This window comes from Arachis hypogaea, chromosome 10 (genome assembly GCF_003086295.3).
Source record: "Arachis hypogaea cultivar Tifrunner chromosome 10, arahy.Tifrunner.gnm2.J5K5, whole genome shotgun sequence".
Taxonomy (NCBI): domain Eukaryota; kingdom Viridiplantae; phylum Streptophyta; class Magnoliopsida; order Fabales; family Fabaceae; genus Arachis; species Arachis hypogaea.
The window spans coordinates 105,568,759-105,591,013 of NC_092045.1; the positions used below are offsets into that span (position 1 = coordinate 105,568,759).

Below are 22,255 nucleotides of genomic sequence, written 5' to 3' on the forward strand. Positions count from 1 at the left end.
ACTTTATGATTTGTAATTTCATAAAAAGTATTGAGCATTTCTACTATTACTAATTTTTATAGTTTTTTAATCTTGTTTTAGTTTATAATATTCTTTTTTGCTTTGATTATTGTATATAAAATCTTTTATCTGTTTGTCTTTTTCTTTAATATAATTTTTCAAATCCTCCAAAACTTCTTTTATTTCTACACTTTCTGTTGTTTCTAAATATCTTTTTAATTTTTCAACTTCATTTTCCATTTTTTCTTTCAACAGCTTTAATTCTTTTAAGTCATAATATGGTGTTCCAGGCATTTATAAATTTTGTAAGTTTAGTTCCAACTTGTTTATATTTGTTCTTATTTCTATCCTTTTTATTATAAGGTCACTAATTTCGAACTGAAGATTATTTAATTCCCTTTTATACTCCTTTATTTTACTTTTTAATTTTTTCGCCCTTTTTCTTTTTATTTTGTTTTCTGGTCTTTCAATCTTTGTATACTTCATTATTTATCTTAGAATTTCTGCAAATTCGATCATCGATTCATCACTATTTTCTAGAGATTCTATTAATTTTTCTAACTCTTCAACTTCTCCTTTCAATTTGTCATAGATTATTTTTAGAGCTTTAAATGCTCTTTGATTTATTTCAGAAAACTGTAAATAATTCAACCGATTTTCTCTTTCAAAGAGCTCTTGTTTCTTATCTTGATAGGCTACATATATTTTCTCTTTATTTATTGTCATAACTTAGTGTTTAGGGTTTCATTTAATTTTTCGACCTTTTTTGTTAATTCTTTTATTTCAGAATTTTCTTCTTTAATCTTTAACTTAGATAAACTTAAAGGGCTATTAATTTTGGATTCTCTTATTTGGAAATTCGATGAAACTAATTTTCCTGATGGTTCTTTTAGTAAAAGAACTGGGTTTTCAATAGCTTTATATTTTGGTATTTCTGTTTTTACAATTTTCTGAAATAATTCATCGACATAAATTCTTTCTCTGTTTTTAAATATTATACTATGATGGCTATTTGTTAAAGCATAATTTATTGCATATGTAATTGAAAATGGTTCATCGTCTTGTTCCATTAGATTCTTTCTGTGAAATTTATAAGCCAAACTTATAGATCTTCCAAGATTTTCAGTTGATAAAGGTATAGCATATCCAAGATGGGCATTGAATTTAACATTTACGTTTGCCAAGTTTCCATGAACAATTCCAATTATTTGATCTATTGGGTCATCAGTAATTCTTTTGTCACAGATTGCTAAGGTTATTGGTGAATTAATTCTTTTCATATATGTAGATTTGATTAAGACTTATATAGTACTAATATGAATCCATCCAATTTTAGATCTTTTTTGTTGATCCTTAATTTTCTCAATCTGTTTACTCAATTCTTCATCATTTATCAAAGCTATTTCAAGTTCTCCATTAGCAGATTTTATCTTTATAGGGGCTTCAAGTTGAATTTTTTCATAGTATATTATATTTTTTCTATTAAAGACTTCTTTTAAAAGATTTTGTTTATTAAAATTTTCATTTGATTTGAGATTTAATTCCGTTTTTAGAACAGCCTGTTTTTCATTATCTAATAAGGCAGATAATCTATAATAATCAGATTCTTCCGTTAATTCTAAACTTTCTAAATAATTCATAACTATGAGATTAAGATAAAGGCGTACCTTTCTGGAGAAAAACTTCCTTTATTTAGAATATTTTACATAAGATGTTTTTATCTCCAGAGGGGAGATTGTAGATACTAACTCCAGAGGGGAGTTTAGAATTGGTTTTTCCTAAGGGAATTCTTCTTCAAACTATAGAATCGCCTCGGCCGCTTCCTCCTTGCTCTCCTAGCATATGAGTACTCTTAGCCTTCTGCTTTCTATTGTTTGATGCCTTCTACAATTGCCTAAGTAACCTATTTATAATGGTTGGGTCTGATGGACAATTCCCATCCTTACCCTTCTTATGACGTCATTGCTTACGTCATTGTTTATTATCTTGCACCAGCTACATTGTTGGTGCTCTATGACCTAAGCGCTTACGTCACTATGCAATAATGTTGAGAGATGCTTCAGATGTGCTGTCCTCCTCTTTCATCATGTGACCTTCAGATGCGTTGTCTTCTTCCTTTATCATGTGGGTTGATTCCGTTTTATGATTGCTTTCTTCAGATAACTCTGAGACACATAGCTGGCACTTGTGGTCTTCTCTGTCTTTTATCAAATAGCAGAGATTCCTCTTTATCCCTTCGGGGAGCTTTTCTAAGAGTCCAGATAAGTTGTAGAATGCTGATTCAAATTCCACTAAGAGTCTCATCTCTCTTTCTTCAATTTCATTCCTTTTACTGGACACAAGCAAAGTATTTCTGCTTTTATAGTTGATTCTTGTGTGAGATTCCCTTGTTATCTTCTGAGTTCTTTCGAAGACCCTTGCTAGTGTACTGGCTAGTCTTCCTTCATGACTGTAGATTGTTAAATCTTGAACTTGATCAATTGGTTGAAAATTTCCTGGGAAGACGGACATGAAGATTACTTGATGTGTTGGAACCAAGCATTCTTCTTCTTCATTAAAAATATGTTGACTATTCGTAAATTTTAGGGATATATCCCTTGGATTTACGTTGTCAATCATATTTTTAAATCTCTTTACTGCATCAATAAATCCTGCAGGAAACTCACTAATAATTTTCAAATCATTAAAAATTAAAATTGTATCAATTAATCCATACTGGAAAAACTGATAGGTGTCAGATGGGGAAGCCTTTGGAAATATAACCAGCTTTGTTAGCTGTTCTTTGGCAATAGGATAATATCCCAAGATTGCCCTTTTTTCTTCAGTCCAATTTAGGACTATGTTAAGGGTTTCTCTGAGATTTGATTTACAGACCCTTTTCTTTTCCTTGATTTCGGCCCTTGTAGGAATGTTTCTTATTATTCCTGTTCTCTGGGTTTGAATTGGAGCTTTATCTACTCTTTTTAGGGTTTGCTCTGGATGAAGAGCTTCATATTCCCTGAAAGATTCCTTTGCTTCTTCCAGTGTTAAAAACCCTCCTTTATGAATTATCCTTGATTGATGTGTAAATGGTGCTATTTTTTCCCAGGCATCATATACTCCTTTCATGGGGCCATTATAAATTACATAATATTTTTTATCTTAGGTGGATTTTTTGATAATTTCAGCAATTGTTTTATTTTCTGGAATTTTTTCTTCACCTGATTTGTCCACCACGCTTAGCTGGCTGAACTCTGATGGTTTTGGTTGTTGTGTTGATTTCATTGCTTCGATGGCCTTTTTGAGGGATTGGATCTGTATCCTTATTTACTGACAATGTTTGCATTTTTCAAGTTCTTCTTCGTATTTCTGAATTTCTTGATCTAATGCGTTGTAGACGAACTCCATTCTCTTGTTAATGTATCTGCAATAACATTTTTGTCACCTTTAATATATTCAATTTTTATTGGATATTGTAACAAAAATAATTGCCATCTTACCAATCGTCCATGATTATAATCAACTTTTAAATTATATCGTATGAAACCTGTTAGATAACTTGAATCTGTCCTTAATGTAAATTCTCTGGGTAGTAAATCAATTTTCCATTTCTTAAGAGATTTAATTGCTGCTAGAGTTTCCTTTTCATGAGTGGTATATCTCCGTTCTGTTGGAGTAAAAGTCCCTGAAATATACCTGCAAAGTAATTCCTTTGGGGAATATTTAGAATCTAGTGATTCTTTTTCTTGTTCCAAACTTTTTATAGCTTTCTTAGCTTTTAGACATCCTGACCAGGTTATGTCTGAAGCATCTGTTTCTACTATTAAGTAGTCATTTTCTTCTGGAGTATAAAGTTCTGGAAGTTTTTCACATAATTGTTTAATCCTTTGAATTTGCATATTGTCTTTTTCATCCCATTTCCATTCTTTTTTAGTACTTATTTTTGGAAATAAGCTTTTAGTGTATTCTGTTATATTCTTTAAAAAACCTTGATCAGAAATATAATTTATACATCCTAAAAATCTTTGTAATTGTTTTCTATCTTCTATTTTATTAGGGAATAAATTTACCTTTTCTAGGACATTTGGCTGAAGTTTTAGCTTTCCTTGAGTGGATAGAATTAATCCAAGAAACTCTATTTCTTGTTTTGCTATTCTTGCTTTCTTTTTGCTAAGAACTAGTCCTTTTTCCTTACATCTTTCTAAAACTATTAATAATTTTTGAAGATGATCTTCTTTATCCTGTTTTGTAAAAATTAGTATATCATCAATGTACACTAAAACAAATTTATTTAACTCTTTTAGATTTTCTTCCATAAATCTTTGATAAATACCTGGAGCTTGTTTTAATCCGAATGGTAATACATTCCATTCATAGAGTAACACACTTGTTGATTCTTTTGTTGGGCAAGTAAAAGCAGTTAATTTCTTTGTTTCTTCGTCTAAACGAAGTTGCCAATATCCTGATTTTGCATCAAGAGATGAAAACCAAGTCGCTCCTTTTATTTTTTCTAAAATAGAATCTTTTCTTGGAAGTTTATGAGCATCACCAATAGTTGCTTCATTCATCTTCTTATAATTAATAACCATTCTTCGTTTTCCCCTTTTAATTTCATTATTGTTTTCGACATAAAAGGCTGGAGCTGCATGAGGACTTTTACTTAATCTTATAATTCCTTTTTCCAAAAGATCTCTACATTCTAAAGAGAACTCTTCTCTATCTCTTGCAGAATAAGGAATTTTATTTGGAACATTTATCTCTTTTATAGGGTCTTTTAATTTAATGCTTACTAATTCGTTATTTGTATTTTTAATATCTAACGGATTTTCAGCACAAATTTCATCCAAAAGTTCCTCTATCTTTATTTCAAGATTATTTTTTGGAATGTTTATCTGAAAGTATAAATTTAAATAACATGTTTCTAATATAGAAAATATTTTAAATTTTAAGATCTTATCTATAGTAGTAGTTGGTATTTTTATACGTTTTGATTTTTGATTTATTGAAGAATCATGTGGAGCTTTTAAAACTATATATGTTAATTCTTGAATGAATGGATGATATAGTTTTAAAAAGTTATTTCCTATGATAAAATCCATTCCAGAATCTAACATATATATAGATGGAACAATGAACCTATAATTTTGAATAAAAATTTCAGTCATCTCTGTTTTTTGGTCAATTTTATGTATTGATTTGTCAGCTATTCTAACTCTTAATGGTTTCTTTAATTTTTTCCAATCAAGTTTTATGTTTGAACTAGCAAAGCATTGTGTTGCTCCAGAATCTATAAAAGCATTTATAAATTTTTCTGTTATTTTTATAGTAATAAATGTGGCATTATTACTCAGCCTCTGAGTCTGTTTCTGAGACATATTCAAAAATATAGTCTAGGTTATCATCAGATTCCTCTAAAGGTTCCATAAAACAAGACTTAGCAATTTCTATTTGTTTAGTAAGATCTTTTTTATCCTTCTTTTTCGAACATTCATTTGCATAATGTCCTTCTTCTTGGCAATACCAGCACTTACAGTTTTCTTTTTTATTTGGGCAATAGTCACTTTTTTGCCTTTTGTTTTTATTGTTATTTCTTGTTCTAAAATACCTCTTTTTTCTCCAGTTTGGATAGTATTTTCTTTTTCTAAATTGATATTTTCTCTTTTTCTGAAAATTTTTATTAAGCCCATATTTTTTGGGTATCTCTTCATTATCCTGACAGCAGATTCTAATTATATTTGCAAATCTTTTTTGAGTTGCTTCTTGCATATAACGCTCTTTTATTTCCTCTCTTATTACAGCGGTTGCTCCACCAAAATTATTTTCAATTGTCCCTCTATTTATTTCTCTTATAAATCTTTCCATTATAAATTCATTAGCAGGATATGGAAGTTTTGTTATATACATACTAAGATAATGATTTTTATCTTCTTCTTTTAATTTGTAATAATGTATTCTATATTCACATATATAAGATTCCACATTACATAGATCATATATCTGGATATTAGCTAAATGGTTTTTTGCTTCTTGATATTCTTTATTATAGACTTCTTGTTTATGATCTATAATATTTTTTCCAAAAAATTCTTTATATAGAATCATCATTATATATAATATCTTATCATAAGCTATTATTTTTGTTGCTAAATCTTCTATTATTTGGTTTTCTATTGATGTCATATAATCTCTTATAGTTCCTTTAGTATGAAATCCTATGTAATTGCAAATATCTCTTCCAGACAATTCACTAAGCTTTGGATTAGTAAAAGCTTCTAATAAAAAGGAATTCAACCAATTTTCGAAAATTTCTTTTTCATTCTTTTTACAGTCTAAATCAAGCATTCTTTCTCCTTCCATTTCTTGGATTTTAGGAACGTACTTTGATGGTATTTTTGTATATTTTGAATCTTTATTTATAAACCCTTTTTTAAAAGCATAATTATCAAAACCTGTTTCCCATTTATATTGAGATTGGTTATCTTTAGATGTTCCAGCTTCATTTTTTACTTGTATTGGAATTGCTGGTTCTTCGTCACTTGAATAATCTAGGATGTGTTCTTCATTTTCTATATTTTTAGAATTTACTAATTCTTCTTCTATTTGAAATCCTTGTTCCATAATATTATTTTCTTGAGCCATTTTTAATTGTTTAAAAAGCATTGTAACTTCTTCTAACTTTTCTTCAATATTCATAATTTTAGTGGTGGTTTTACTTTTAGATCTGTTATGTTGATTATATTTTGAAATTTTTCTTCTTTGGGATTCTCTTTTTCTTTATTTCTTTGAAATTTTATGGATACTAATATTTCTTCAAGCATATCTACTATAGAATTTAATTGTGGGTTAAAAGTATGATAAAGATGTGGGGAATCATTTCCATGATAACATTTCTTAGAAATTCCGTGTGAAAAATAAGTTTTTTCAGGTTTTTGAAGTCCTTCAATAAAACTTATAGTAAAATAAAGATTTTGAGAAAAATCATCTTGTATTGATTTTAAGAATTCGGTGTCATTACAGTTAACATTAGTTAAAATCATTAATTTTTGGTCTATTAATTTTGATAACTTGATTATTTCTTCTCTTAAATCTTCTAATTTACTTTTTTCCATTAGGTGACGCTTTTCTTTGTGAAGAGTTACGATTTAAAGTGTGACTTTAGAAAGTGTGGTGTAGACAAATCTTTAAATCTGTACCAACTTTGATCTGTATACTAAAATTCTCCATTTCGGTTTAATACAACATACTGATTTTTAGTTTGATAACAGTTTTAAAACTAGACGATTTTGCGTGTCACCCGAATCGGATTTTATAGCGGTTTCCAATTTGACCGACCGATCCAATATTCAGACCATTGCAATACAACACATACTTTTTGGTCGCCAATACAATTTGAATCAATTATTAACGTATTTTCATTCTCAAAAATAATACTCGAGGTGGATCTTGCAATGTATTTCCCAAATTCTAAAGTCATCGTAGTTAAATAAAAAATATCCCAAGACCTAAAAAGAAAACGGAATATACATTCTCACAAACCAAGTATATGAAATCGTATGTCTCGTAGCAATACTTTAATGGAATCAATTTTGGGTATTACTTTTAACTTTTATAATAATTAAAATTATTTAAAATTAAAATTTATATTAGATATCATTTTTAAAATAATACTGTTATTAACAAGAAGAAACTATATCATTTTTAAAAAAATTAGTGAAATGCTACCATTTGTAAATTTCGTTAAACTCATTAAATGAACATTGTAATGTTGTTATTATAACCTTGCACCAAAAGCTCAATTAAAATATACTCAAATAATTTTTTTTGTAACTTAAATAAATTAAACAAAAAAGATAAAAAAAGGGAAGAAACTACTTAAATAAAGAGGCAGTCCGGTTTAAGACTATTCTTAAATTCTTTTCAGGGAAAAGGAAGTTCCAATTGATAAAGTTGTAACCTCATCGCCATCTCTACTATGGTATCTATCACGGTGTTTGCATCTCTCATGATCAAGCGAAAGTCAACATGTCAATTTTAATGCATGATATCTTTTATTTTGAGCATCAATGGATCAATAAACCTAAAACTATCTTGATGATTAGTAATAAGATTAAATACCTCCACACAATCCGTCTCACTAATAATATCTTGTTGATCCACATTCTAAGTTAAGAGATAACCTCTCCAAATAGCAAATAATTCTCTTTGAAAAATATTATTACTCTCACTCATTTCTAAACATTTCTTTTGCCAGTACGCATTATGTAAGACCTTAAATTTTTAAAAATTAAATAATTAATTATTTATGAGTCATTATATTTGTTAAAATTTTATTTTTAAAAAAATTATTTTATCAATATAAATAAATAGAATTTTGTGATTATTGAAATTTAATTTAATTATAACTTATTCTATTAGTTTAAAGTATTTATTAAAAATTATTTTAATAGGAAAAAAATTAAAATTGATTATTATCATAACACTAATCTAATTGTATTATTATTATTATTATTATTACTATTATTATTATTATTATTATTATTATTATTTAAGAAAAAATGAAAGGGAAAGAAAGAATTGGCCGAAGCCATTTGGAAGCAAAAGAAAAGAAATAGAGTAAAGGACATTTTCGTTCCTGACTTTTTTTCGTGGACATTTTCGTCCTCAAGCAATAAAAAGTACATTAAAGTCCCTGACCCCTGAAAAATGTGGATATTTATGTCCTTCCGTTGAATTCAGCCGTTTGCACTGGATGGAAAAGGCTGAGTTGGCAGAGGTGACGCTGAGGTGGCACATAACGGAGGCCAGGTGGCATGGAACATTTCGTAACAGGACGTATAAGTCCCTGGAGACGGAGCATTTCGTAATAGGACGTATAAGTCCCTGGAGACAAAAACGACACCGTTTCGTCTCCTCCCCCATCTGTCCTTTTCTTCTTTCTTTGTCCCTTTTCCCTTCCATTCTTCTTCCTCAGCCCCTGCCTCCATCACCTCCGCACAGTCGCGCCTCCGTCAGCCACCATCAACGCCGGCGACCTCCTCCTTCCTCTTTTTTTGCGTCTTCTTCCCTTTCTCACTCCCTTACTCCCATTAGTCTCTCTCTTGCCAGCCTTCACCAAAGGTCAATTTGTCAAAAAACATTCCATGTGTCGAGGGATAACACTGGAGGGTCCAGACAGAGAATATAAAAATAAAGCTGAATCAAAAGATATACCTAAAAAAGTAGTTATAATTCTCTATCACTATCTAGTTGTTGTGCTTGTACATTTGTTGCTGCCTTATCAGCTTCTTCCAAAACAAAGTTCTTCAATGAATCAACATCTCTTAAACCTGGCAATTCAAAAATCATGTAAACTTAAAATTCGATTTATTAATGCTCCCTCAAATGTTGGTTAACACATGGCATGAGAATGCAATGGAGAATATATAATACAGGCATCCAGCAAGTAAAACAAATAAATAATTAAGTGGATAAATTAGTTAATAATTGATGGTGAAAAAAGTCATGATGTTTTTCATTGAGTTAAAGAATACCTTTCTTCATTCATGGCTTCTTAGATAATTAGATAAAGCAGTAAAGAATCACACATAAATTATATCCAATAATCCAAGACCATTCAAAAATATTTTTCTCCATTCATGCACTTGTGTCTTGACAGTGTTGATACTCAATTAACTGTCAAATGCAATTTAGAATTTTACAAGAACAAAATATATCAATTATTGAACTCATAAATGTAGAAGCAGAGTGCAGAGTAGACTCAAACATAGCATGAGATTTTAAGAAACATACGACACTACATTATAAGCATATGCCACAAAGTTCCTTTGATGATCACCGCAATCCACTTCCCCAATTTCTATTTCATCAGTTCCTTCAATTGCTTTTTCCAAATCATCCCACAGCGTCCCTAAGTTCTTACTGTAATAATAAGCATCATCATTTTACAGCTTAAAAATCACTCTTAGCTCAACAATATAAAAGCAGTTAAGAGAATGAATGAATCAATTACCAATGCTTGCACCTGGGAACGCAGAACTTGACAAACCATGCAGTGTCCTTCTCCTTGATCTATGAAGGGGGAAAAGTAAAAAACATTCCATGTGAATCTCATTGAAATTTTCACTCCCCATCAGAAGAAAAGCAACATCCCAAAGGTCAATTTCAACGGTTTTCTCGAAACAAACAAAAACAACATGGAAAAAAAAGGGTAAAAGAGTTCACCTTTACAATTATGCAAATTGAGGACCCTCAAGCGTGTGAAACCATTGGCAATGACGTCGAAGTCGGAATCGGTGACGCCGGGATAGAACGATCGCGAAATGGACTGGGCAAGGTCCAATTCGAGCAAGCATGTGAAACCATCGCCAAGATCGAACGAAGCTCGTCGTCAGTGAGAGTGTCATTTATGTAGAGGTTCGAGGATCCCGATTCTACACTGTTTATTATTGTTGGTGCGGAGGAAAACCCTAACCCCTCGAGATTTGAGACTAATTTTCACAGAGAGGCGGCGGCGCGGGGGTAGTGGGTCGTCGAGAAGGTTGTCGCAGACGAACGGTGGGTGGAAGGAGGGTGAGGAGAGAGAGACTAATGGGAGTAAGGGAGTGAGAAAGGGAAGAAGACGCGAAAAGAGAGGAAGGAGGAGGTCGCCGGCGTTGATGGTGGTTGACGGAGGCGTGGCTGTGCGGTGGTGATGGAGGCAGGGGCTGAGGAAGAAGAATGAAAGGGAAAAGGGATGAAGGAAGAAGAAAAGGGCAGATGGGGGAGGAGAGGAAACGGCGTCGTTTTCGTCTCCAGGGACTTATACGTCCTGTTACGAAATGCTTCGTCTCCAAGGACTTATACGTCCTGTTACGAAATGTTCCATGCCACCTGGCCTCCGTTATGTACCACCTCAGCGCCATCTCTATCAGCTCAGCCTTTTCCGTCCAGTGCAAAATCACGTTGCAAAGACTAATCGGTCTGAAGTTCTTCAAAGATACCGGCGTTTCAACCTTCGGAATAAGAACCAATTAAGTCTCCGTCATCCTCGGATCAAGAGCAACATTGGAGAGCGCCTACTTAACCAAATTCTAAACATCAGGACCAATGATCTCCCAATATTCCTTGAAGAAGAAAGCTTGGAACTCATCATGACCCCGAACTTGAAAAAAATTCATGTGAAAAATAGTTGTTCTTACTTCTTCCAAAGTAATTGGCGGTGTAAGATCATCGCAAGCTTTCTCATACAGAGAAGGAAGAGGCACATTATCAAGACAACCCAAATCAACATCATCTAAACAAAAAAAATAAGCTTTTGTAGAAAGACTCTGCTTCCCGACTCAGAACTTCCGGATCAGTCTCCCACACCCCATCCTTGAGGAAAAGACCATGAATCTTATTATGCTTCCTTTGTACAAGAGTTTGAACATGAAAGAATATTGTATTTCTACCTCCAAACCTTACCCACTGCACTCTGAACTTTTGGAACCATATGAGCTCTTCTTGTAGTAGAGTATTATTATAGTCATCAATCAATTGCTACTCTTTCGGACGCAAATAAATATTATCCACCACTTCCAAACGCTTCTGCAAATAACTAATTTTGGTACTGTAATTCACATTTCCTAACAAAAATGTTATCAAACACCTTCCAATTAAATTCTAAAAAATTCTTCTGCACTTTCGAAAGTTTGCCATGAATCCCTCTATTACCAGACCACCAATACTGGTTCACAATATCCCTGTACCCGAGATGAGTAGCCCAAGCAGTAATAAATCGGAAAGGTCAATTCCCTTTAAAATAAGAACGACCTTTACAACGCACCAGGATAAGACAATGATCAGAGTGAAGCCCATTTAAAACTTTTGCATAGGCCTCTGATAAGATAGATAACCAACCACTATTTATATAAATTCGGTCAAACTACTTTACCACGTTAACATAATATTTTACCCTCTTGTACTAAGAGAACCGTCTTCCAATAATTTTCGGATCAAATCAATACTCAAATAACTTAGATGTACTCATTTGTACTCCTATATTTTATTACCCTATTTTTTTTCATCTTTTATCAATTTAATAGAAAAATGAATCTAAATCAATTTAATGTAAGTTCTTTTTTCAATTATTTACAAAGTTACAATTTTTCTTCCAATCCAAATGCACAAATTTCTCAATCTTCACATCCGCAAAATTCTAATTTTTCTATTGCAATATTTTTCAAATCCAATGAGCCAAAATTCAAATACTCATTTTCCTTCTCAATTTCAAGTCCCATCCAATTTGCAAGTTTTATTTTTCTTAAATAATCAAAGTTTTGGATCACTTCCATTTCATTTTCTGCCCTATTTAATCCAATAGTTGGAAAAATAGGAATACACCATCTAATCCATTTCAAAGTGTTGAGAGTTCATTTGATCCATCAATCCAGACGCCAGTTGAATTAATAGAGTACACAATATTTGGAATTTTCTAGCAACGAAGGCTTAGAGTTTATTGATCTCAACAACAACCATGTTAAACATAAATGCCAAGACAGTGGTCATCGCCAATAGGAAGAGAATAAACTACTCGTAAGTACATGGTTAAATATCTCAATGATCAAGCATCACAAAGAATTCATGAGTATTGTGATAAAAGTAATCCTAAATTGATCAAGAGAAGAGCAATTGCAATAAAACTATGATGGCATAGGATTAATGCTGGGGCACAAAGATTTGGTAGTTGTCATGATCAAGCATCATGAAGAATAAGGAGTAGTTCAAATGAAAATAATGTAATGGAGTTAGCCCACCAACTCTTTGAAGCCACTGAAACGAAGAAATACAGTTTTGTTCACTAGTGTTTGACGATGTTTTACAAGGTCGCACTCCAAAGATAATAAACTAAACTATAAATGATAACTCGTACAATATGAGATATTATTTGTCAAATGAGATGTATCTTAAATGGATAATGTTTGTTAAAATAAAATCCCAACCGCAACGAGATAAACGGAAGTTATTTACATAATATCAAGAAGGATGACAAAAGCATGTAGAACGACCATTTAGAATGTTGCAAACTCATTTCACAATCAATCATGGCCCATCACGATTTTGGGATAAAGAAAAACTTGGAAAAATAATGAGAGCTTACATCAATATACCGTGCTAGTAACTTTACTAAACTCACTTTGTTCCTAAGAAGTTCATTCAAAGAAATGTCGAATTTCATTACCGACAAAAGCATCAACGGCAGAGTTTAATATTACAGCATCCCTTTTTTAAGTTAAAAATGAGACTCAGAATCTGAGACTCTAAATAAATATAAAAAAACTATACCATTTAAATGAATTATACCATTTAAATTATAACTCATTGGCTAATATTACCATGTCTTTGTTATTACTTTATTTATGTAATGTATTTTTTTATTGTTATGCTTAATTAGATAATTTTTTAAAGTCTATTTTCATCCGTGTGTAATCTTTTAAATATGATATATAGACATTAATTTTTTATTTTATATTTATATTTTAGTTAAATATGATATGTAGACTTAAATTATTTTTAATTGTTTCAAATAGTTTTAATTAAGTTTAAATTAAAATGAGACCAAACATTAGAGTAACAAATAATAATAATAATAATAATAATAATAATAATAATAATAATAATAATAATAATAATAAGAGAGGGAAAAAAAAAGACCCACCATTATTAAAATTGAAAATCTTATGATGAGTCACTTGGGTTGTTTAACAGACATGTTCCAAAAACCACAATTCCAGAAATGTCTGACAAACCATGAAAATCCCCAAAAATGGGCTTCGCATTGGAATAATTATTACACAAGAAAGAAAACTACGGAGGAAAAAACTGTCTCACCGGCAATTTCGAAAGAACAACTTAATTTCGTCATTGTTGAATATACTACAAAATGAACTGTGCAATTAACCTTCCAGTGCTGAAGCTCCAGATATAATCTCAATCAATTCAGTGGTGATTGATGCTTGACGAGTTCTGCCAGAAAAATGAACAAAATCAGCATTCTACAACTTCAAATGCAAAATACACACCAGAACAAGCGAGTTAATTGATCAAAGCTTTGATCATTGTTCGCGTGCCACAGCCAAATACAAGAGAGAAAGTAGTGACCTGTTGTAGGTGAGAGTGAGTCGGTCGAGCATATCTCCAGCGTTCCTGCTAGAGCTGTCCATGGCAGACATTCTTGCTCCTTGTTCACTGCAAGCATTCTCCAACACCCCATTGAACAATATCTGTAGCAAAAGTGGGTATAAAATACAAAATCGTAAGTAGAGTGCGACAGAAAGACATTAAATTAACTGGTAAAAGATTTTATGGATTGCCCAAAAGTATCAATTTGAATTGAACAGAGTGACAAAAGAAACCATAAACATTAACCAAGTCTTGAGAATTCTGAAAACAAACAAAAATGAGGCGAAATCTACACTCACACAAGAAAACTGGAACTCAGCCAGATTCTGAAGAACTTCTCCTTTTGTCTCGGCACCTTCAATTTCATAAGAGTCTAGCTCCCCAAGCTTTCCCCCAGCTTCAGCCTCTCTCTCCACAATCTACAGGAAATTGAAATCATTAACACCACCAGAATTAGCAGATGGTATGCAATTAAACTCAAACTGCAAAACATATTCAAGTCCCTTCAAGTCTTGCTGCATAACATGTAAAGGGCAAAGGTCCACTGCAGTGACAACTTGGATACCCTAGACAACATAATGCTGGATAAGTAGTACCTCAGGAGAGAGCACAGTTGACACAGTTGGCATAAATTGGACAACTGAATGGAACTTGTTGAACACAATCCTTAAGGCATCAAACTCCACATTCTTTAGGATGTCATCTGCCAAGACTGAAACCTGAAAACATAACAATTCCAAAGAATGAAAAAGTCAGGAAAGAGTCATCAATCAACAATTTTGATTCACCATAATCAAAGTCAACATGAAGTTTCCACCTTCAACATCAAGTATTACTCTACTAAGCAGGGCTGGCTATATACTATATCAACCAATGCCAATATGCTCCATCAACGTCTAAAATTTTCAGCGTTTCCATGTAGACTAAATTCACAATTTCAACAAGCAACAAGTGCTTAATTTTGTTTTTAAAGGGGTAAACAAAAGATTTCAACATTAAAATGTAAAAAATACACTACTAAGTTTTAATTTGCAGAATATTCTCTGTTACAAATATCTGTCTCAGTTGCTGAATTCACTTTTCCTTAATTATTAAACTATTGATCCCTATCATTTTCCACTGTAATTAAAAGTCACAAGACCAAAATATAAGAAGTTAAATGCAAAAATTAACACAAACACAAGAACTTTAAATCAGAAGTTATAGAGGAGGAAAATTAAACCATGGAGCAGTTAAGAGACAGAATAAATAACCTGAGAATAGTTCAGGGGATTCTTCTGCAGCTCAGTTATGCTGAGACTAATGTCATCCTTGGAATCACGTATCAATTGAGCCTTAGCCTTCTCACCCAATATGACATACTTTGTCTCTTTCTCAGGCCCTATTGAAGTAAGGATGTATAATAGTCAATAGCCAAAAATAGAGAAAAAGGAAAGCGAGGGAGAGAGACTAGAATAAACTGGAATACACAAAACACTGCTGTAACTTAAGACAGGATATTTTTAAAAAAGAAGTGTATAAAGGAGAAAAATTATTAGTCCTCAATGCAATCCACGTAATTTTTTTTTTTTTCCGATGAAAGGAATCCACGAAAATATTATATTCACATAAAATATTTGAATATCACCAGTTCTATAGGACTTTAATTATTACTTGTTTTAAAATTTTTCAATACTAACTGTCATTTGTTACAAGATTTTAGTCAATATGCACGTAACATTCAATTGTACCACTGAATGGGTAGTATGAGTATATCATATGTTAATTTTCTATGTTGGAAACCACCACCCAGACAAGCATGCCAATGAAATACAAGGATCTCATATTCCCTGTTTCTTTCTGATTAAACGAGTACTCGATATTTACTCTCAAAACCCCAACTTCTGCAGCATTTGACTTTCATATTTCACTTAGAATTGACATGAGGAGTAATTTATGTTTGGTAGTTCAATCTGAGAAGTGATTTTGACAACATTGAGTGAAACCTAGAAGTGATTATCACTTCTACTGAAAATCTGGAATTGATTTTGGATTGCTACAATCCATTTTAGCAATAGCTAGTAATGAAACCAAACAAGATGCTAAAAAAAGAGACGGAAAAAAAACAATTCTAAGACCCTAGAATGGGTATTCAGGGCTGCAAATATCCAACAAACATGCTCTGGCCACTGAAAGTGGATCATCATCATCCGAACATTTTCTATTATAAAATCATTGAATATAACAAAATTACAGTTTCAACCATTTCATTTTAATAAGGGAACACAATTCTGACAAACATAAATAGTAATTAACCCAAGAAGATATGAAGTGGAATAAGTACCAGAGCTCAATTTGTGCAAAATCCTGCTTATCTTGACAGATGTGGAATTGATACCACCACAAAGACCTTTGTCTGAAGAAACGGTAACAATAACACTCTTCTTGACATTAACACCTAAACACCATTTCAAATTCATCAGAAACTCAATCTAATTAAAAAAACAGATGTGTGTGTGTGAGAGCTAACCCATGTCATAAACTATTGCAAAATCACTACATGAATAGGTATATGGAAAAAATCAGAATATGTAATAAACTAATAATCGAACATCAATCACCATTCATAAACTGTTAAAAGTAGGCCAAAAAGATAAAAAGAGTGCACTACGTACTGGGAGAGTCACCCAGAAGGGCAGTGAATGGTTGCCAGAGGCCACGGGAGTTTTCAGCTCTGGTTTGAATAGCTCTAAGCTTAGAGGCTGCAACCATCTTCATTGCCTTTGTGATCTTCTGGATATTCTTAACACTCTTCATCCTGTTTCTCACTGTACCATTCAATTACACAAATTCACCAAAAAAATGCTAGCGAATAAGTTTATTAAGAATAAAAACTTCTAACACGGAGAAAAACCAATAAAAAACATCAAAACATCATTAGATATTGATCCTTACCAACTTGAGTCGAAATAGAGCGCACTCCATTGGGAGCTTGTTCTCTGTTAATAATGTAAAATCATGTGCTTTAGCGAACATATAACATCTACCATCACATTGCATATATAAATATGTAAATTTCAGATCTTCAGATTCAAAAAACAGAATGCTCAGCATAAAAAAGAAAAATAAAAAAATGATGCTAGATCATGATTTGTTCGTTACAGCGGAAAACGAGAAATACTTCTCAGATCAAAAGTTTCTATAACCTAAGGTTAATTTCTTCGAATCCCTAAAAAGAAAAGTAGAATGGAAATGGTGAAACTGACTGAGAGTGAGAGATGAGAGAGGAGCGGATAGGAGAAGAGAGGAGTGGGGTGGCGAATCGCCTCCCTTCACGACGGAGAGCAGCCATGGCCATTTCGGTAACAGGGAGATTCTTCTCGTTCGGTGATCGGTTCTTCCGAAACCCTAGGGTGATGGTGATGCGATGAAAGGGTGCAGCGTTGTTTGGTTCCGAAACAGGGTGTGTTTCTTCTCTTTACTTTTTCACTCGTGTTGTGTCAACCCTACGCACTTCTCACTTTCACTAGCTTCTATTACATGACTGGTTCAATAACATGACCACGTGGCGCAATACATTTTTTTTCAATAATAATAAATTATTATTATTATTATTTTGGTTGACCACGGTATCTCCCGACCCGACAGGTCACGAACTAATTCGTCGTGGATTGGAGCTCCATTTAAGGGTCTGCTGCTTGCATAAGCGGACGAGTGAACTGACCACTCGACCAACTCAAGTTGGTTTATTATTATTATTATTATTATTATTATTATTATTATTATTATTATTATTATTATTATTATTATTATTAAAATAAAAACAGGCCTGCTACCCATATAAGCATTTTTGGCTTACAAGTTATACAAGTTGCCCAAGCCCAACAAAAAAGACGCGCACCCACACTCTCCACACTCGAACGTGAAAACCACGCGCGTTACTCAACCGTTTCACTTATCCAAAGCGCACTCATAATGAAAAGTTCTTCCTCTTCTTCCTCAATGAATACATAAACCCTCGAGATTCAAGCCATGTTCAAAACAAAAAAAAATATGAAGAAATCGTCTAAGTCCTCACAAAAAGTAGAAGAAATCAAGAAGAAAATATTCAAATCTCCATAAAAAAAGACCAAAAAGAAGGAACAAACATAATTCAAGGTACTGTTTCGTTTTTCTTCTAGAATTTTCACATTTCTGTTTCTGATTTCGAAATCGAAGTACTATATCGGGATATTTTTCTCTCTATTTCACTGTTCTTGGTTTAGATCTGATATTACTGTTCTAATGAAACTCTTTAAGTCGTTTACGCTATTTTACGTAGTTCTAGTGAAATGATATTTGGGTGTATACATAAAAATTCTGTTTTGTGAATATTTGGATGTCTTTTAAGTAGGTTTGTGTATATATAAACTGTGTATGGAGCATTTTTAGGTGTATATGTCAGTATAGAATGTGACTGGTGCTTCTAGTGGCATTTTGAATTTAAATATCATTCTAAACTCGTTTAATTTATGATTTTACTTGTTTGGTTAAGTTGAATATGATTTTGACCTCATTTAATTTTGTTTAATTGAAAAATAAAATGTGTATAGGACTGGATTTGTGTTTGTAACTGGTATTTGGGTGCACGTGACTGGTTTTTAGGTTTATGACTTTGGTATTTGGGTACATTTTTTATCTATTGACAATATTTCTTTTTCCTTGCAGTAAAAATGATAACCAAAAATCAAGGTGGACAAAAATACAACGTAAGTGAATATATATATATATATATATATATATATATATATATCTTAGAACAATTCAATTTTTCTTAATATAAATATAGATTATTTAAATTACTCTAATTTTGCTTTGTTTACAGCAAACCAAAGACTTAAAGTGTGCCACCAGACTACTGAGCGAAAAATTTGAAAAGATGAGCGAATCGAAGAAAGTGATTGTTCGTGGATCGAGATTTGAGGGGCTCATGCACATACCACCAATGAATGTGCCTCACAAACTATTAAAGGAGTTGGCTAACTCCTTTAAATTGGGAAAAAACACAATGAAAACAAGCTATGGTTCCTTTAAGGTTAAACCCAAAACAACAGGGGGTGCCCTTGCCTCAATGCATCAGGTAACAGATTACAGATGCATATTAGTGATATTTGGGTACACATGAGTGATATTTGGGTGCATTTCAAGTAATAAATTGTTTTCTTTTTTGTAGGAGATCTATTTCCTGATAAAGTGAGTAATAAGAATCTCTCTGAAGAGAACCAACTCATTTTTAGAAGGTTTCATGGCAAAATTCTAAAGCAGCTGACCGATGAGATTATGAGTATCAGTGTTGAAAGTGAACAAGATTGGCTGATGTTTAAGAGGATTTTCATCCTCTATATTCAGATGGCGTTCTTGTTGCCAAGTACAATAACCAAAGTATTTTCCGTACACATAGCTCCAATTTTTGAGATGGAGAAAATAACAGAGGACAACTGGGGAGCCCATGTGCTGAATTTCATCATTAAAGACATAACGAATTACCGTCTGAAAAGAAAAAATCAATCAACAGGTGCCTCTATGCCTTGATGATAATCTTTTTCCATCTCGCAAAAAACAAGGAGAAGAAAGGAGAGGAAAAAGCTGCAGTGCCCTAGGTTAGAAACTGGAACAGAGAGTAGCTGGTTGCAAGAATTAGAGCAGAGATAGATGGCCATATGGTAAGCAAACAAAATACATTCCCTAATTTGTGTGTTTTATTTATGTAAAAGCTGTAAATTAACATTTCTACTATTTCAGGGTATTGTCAAGATGGCGGAAGCAAAAAAGAAATTGAAAGACATGAAAGAAAAAGAAAAGAAAGAAGAAAAGAAAAAAAATAAACCAAGTTCTTCCTCTGAGAATGATTCATCAGAGACTGATGTTGATGTTTCCTCTGAGTCTGAGTCGGAAGAGTCCATTTTGCATCTTTAAAGTCTACTTCATATATTGAAGCTGACGTAAGATTAGAATAAGATTAATGATTATGTTATGTCATGTGACTACAATATTGATTGATGTAATTAATATGGCTGTTTTGTTTTTCTAGATTATGACTGCCATGTGCCAGATCCTCAACGAACAAAATATTAAAAGATTCCAGAAAGAAATTTACTGTCTCCCACCTAATATTGTGGTAAGGTGTAATGTATTAAAATTTGGGTGCATTTTGTTATCTTTTGGGTGCATTAAAAGATTTTTTTTGGTGTTTCACAAATGCTACAGAACATGGCCATTGGAAATCATCCAAATGGTGAGTTCTTACAGCCGAAGTCCAAAAAGCCATTTAATGTAGAAGACTACCCAATGTTTATACCCTTTTCGGACCGGAAAAAATTAGCATCACATTCATATGTAAGTTTTCATTTCTAAAACTTCTTATCACAATTCTTTGGTTATCTATGAATTAAACTAAAACACTGTTCAATGTGGAGATGTTTCAGATTTTTGCACCTGTTTGCTATTCAAATCATTAGTGGATATGTGTGGCTGATGTAAGAAAGAAAAATTTTTATATACTTGACCCCTATCACAAGGCGTGTCCCTCCAAAGACAGAATAAAGCTAAATAAATTTATTGTAAGTTGGTTATGTTTTTTGCGTTTTAAAATTTGGGTGCATTTCAATTCAATGTAAGGTGTATATTATGATTCTTTGGGTGTATTCATTTATTAGACTTATTCCTTCTTATATTTGGCTTTGTTTTTTGTTTTTAGGGGTATGTGATTTCAAGAATTAGGGTATATGCTGGGGCACCTCTCAAGAGAAAAGATCGTGAAATTGAGCCTCCTTACATTGACATTTCAGGCCAAAAAATAGAGTACATATCTTTCACTCTAAAAATTTGTGTTTTTAATTATTGTCCTATTTTTTTGCTAAATTATTTTTTGTTTTCATCTATGATTGTGCTATTTATGTCATGAAATGGCTTGAAATAATTGATGCGTGAGCATCTTCTCTATCTTTTCCTAGTAAATTTGCATTCAAATTATTGAGTTTGATCAAAATTTAAATATCTTTTAGCCACTATAGATGCTACTTTGAGTTGTGTACAATTCTATTTATTTCAAGTAGCATTCGGATGAATTTGACGGAATTTTGTAGCAGAAAAGGAAGAAAGCGAATGATGTTGTCAATCCTGACCTCCTTGCACTCAAACGGAAATAACTTGAGTTATAGAGGTCCAATTGATATGATTTCAGCGGCATTGGAAAGCTAACTTCCAGGGCTTTCCAACGAAATATAATAGTGCACATTTCGCCTCCATAAACCTCTGTATCCTCCATGTTGAACTTTGTTCTTGCCAAGTTCAGCGTGGAATTGAGAACTCCTAGAAAAGCACACGCTGCCTTCTCCACGCTGAACTTGGAAATTTTCAAGTTCAACGTGGATTCTGATAATACCAATGGTCCCCAATCTTCTTCCAAAGGCTACACGCATAGTTTAATTAATTTTGATTAAATTTGTATTTTATTTTAAAATAGGAAAAGATATTAATTTAGTGTTAGAAAATAGATTTTAAATTAATTAGGATTAGATATAAAAAAGAAAAGAAACTTCTCTTCTGGGGATTATTCCACCTCATTCGAAATTTATAGTTTACAAGAATCCTAGTTTTCACTCTTTTTCTATGAGCAACTAAACCTCCACCGTTAAGGTTAGGAGCTCTGTGTATTGTATGGATTGATTTTGTTGCTTTTTTTATTTTAATTTATGTACTGATTTATATTTCAAGAATTTTTTTCGTTCGTTATTTTATGAAATTGGGTGGAACGGAAGTATGACCCTCTTTCTAATTGAGTTCTTGTATAACTTAGAAAAGCTCTTTACTTGAACAACAGCTTGAAAACATATTCTCCTAAATTTCTAATTCTCTGGATTTAATGGGATACGTGACATATAATTCTCTCATATTTGGGTAATTAGGATTTCTGTGGCATATAACTAGAATTGAACTTTACCCTCTAATTGGAATTAATTGACCAAGGAATTGGCCGTTGATGAATTTTAGAGGAGACTAAAAAGGTCTAAGGAATCAGGGTTTAGTCATATATAGTTTGCCAAGAATTAAATCTTGCTTGATTAAAATAAATTAATAAGAAAAGTCAATCCGGAAAATAGATAACTCTGAAGCCTTA

At 32.3% G+C, this 22,255-nt stretch overlaps 2 protein-coding genes across 2 annotated transcripts; both read right to left on the bottom strand.

Annotated features, from left to right (window-relative positions):
• Positions 1-9,201: 9,201 nt before the first annotated feature.
• Positions 9,202-10,880, bottom strand: LOC112717890 (protein disulfide-isomerase 5-1-like). The gene is made up of 4 exons (XM_025769815.1): positions 10,794-10,880; positions 9,989-10,047; positions 9,815-9,897; positions 9,202-9,305 (listed from the first exon to the last, which is right to left on the bottom strand). Exons 1-4 carry the CDS (start codon positions 10,878-10,880, stop codon positions 9,202-9,204), a joined length of 333 nt encoding a protein of 110 aa, XP_025625600.1.
• Positions 10,881-13,640: 2,760 nt separating this feature from the next.
• LOC112716288 (ATP synthase subunit gamma, mitochondrial) lies at positions 13,641-17,662 on the bottom strand. Its single transcript, XM_025768161.3, has 9 exons — positions 17,364-17,662; positions 17,053-17,096; positions 16,773-16,925; positions 16,442-16,555; positions 15,372-15,499; positions 14,715-14,837; positions 14,418-14,537; positions 14,098-14,219; positions 13,641-13,962 (listed from the first exon to the last, which is right to left on the bottom strand). The coding sequence occupies exons 1-9, from the start codon at positions 17,453-17,455 to the stop codon at positions 13,893-13,895; spliced, it is 966 nt and encodes a 321-aa protein (XP_025623946.1). The 5' UTR covers positions 17,456-17,662; the 3' UTR covers positions 13,641-13,892.
• Between the last annotated feature and the right edge of the window lie 4,593 nt (positions 17,663-22,255).

Excerpts from the sequence above, each read along its gene's own strand:
- LOC112717890 (XM_025769815.1), bottom strand. The coding sequence starts at position 10,880 with ATGGCGCTGAGGTGGTACATAACGGAGGCCAGGTGGCATGGAACATTT. Across the intron at positions 10,048-10,793 it reads CCTTGGAGACGAAGCATTTC|ATCAAGGAGAAGGACACTGC; the intron begins GTAACAGGACGT and ends CCCCCTTCATAG. Across the intron at positions 9,898-9,988 it reads GTTCCCAGGTGCAAGCATTG|TAAGAACTTAGGGACGCTGT; the intron begins GTAATTGATTCA and ends TTATTATTACAG.
- LOC112716288 (XM_025768161.3), bottom strand. The coding sequence starts at position 17,455 with ATGGCCATGGCTGCTCTCCGTCGTGAAGGGAGGCGATTCGCCACCCCA. Across the intron at positions 16,926-17,052 it reads CTCTATTTCGACTCAAGTTG|TGAGAAACAGGATGAAGAGT; the intron begins GTAAGGATCAAT and ends TGAATGGTACAG. Across the intron at positions 16,556-16,772 it reads CCTTCTGGGTGACTCTCCCA|GTGTTAATGTCAAGAAGAGT; the intron begins GTACGTAGTGCA and ends AATGGTGTTTAG.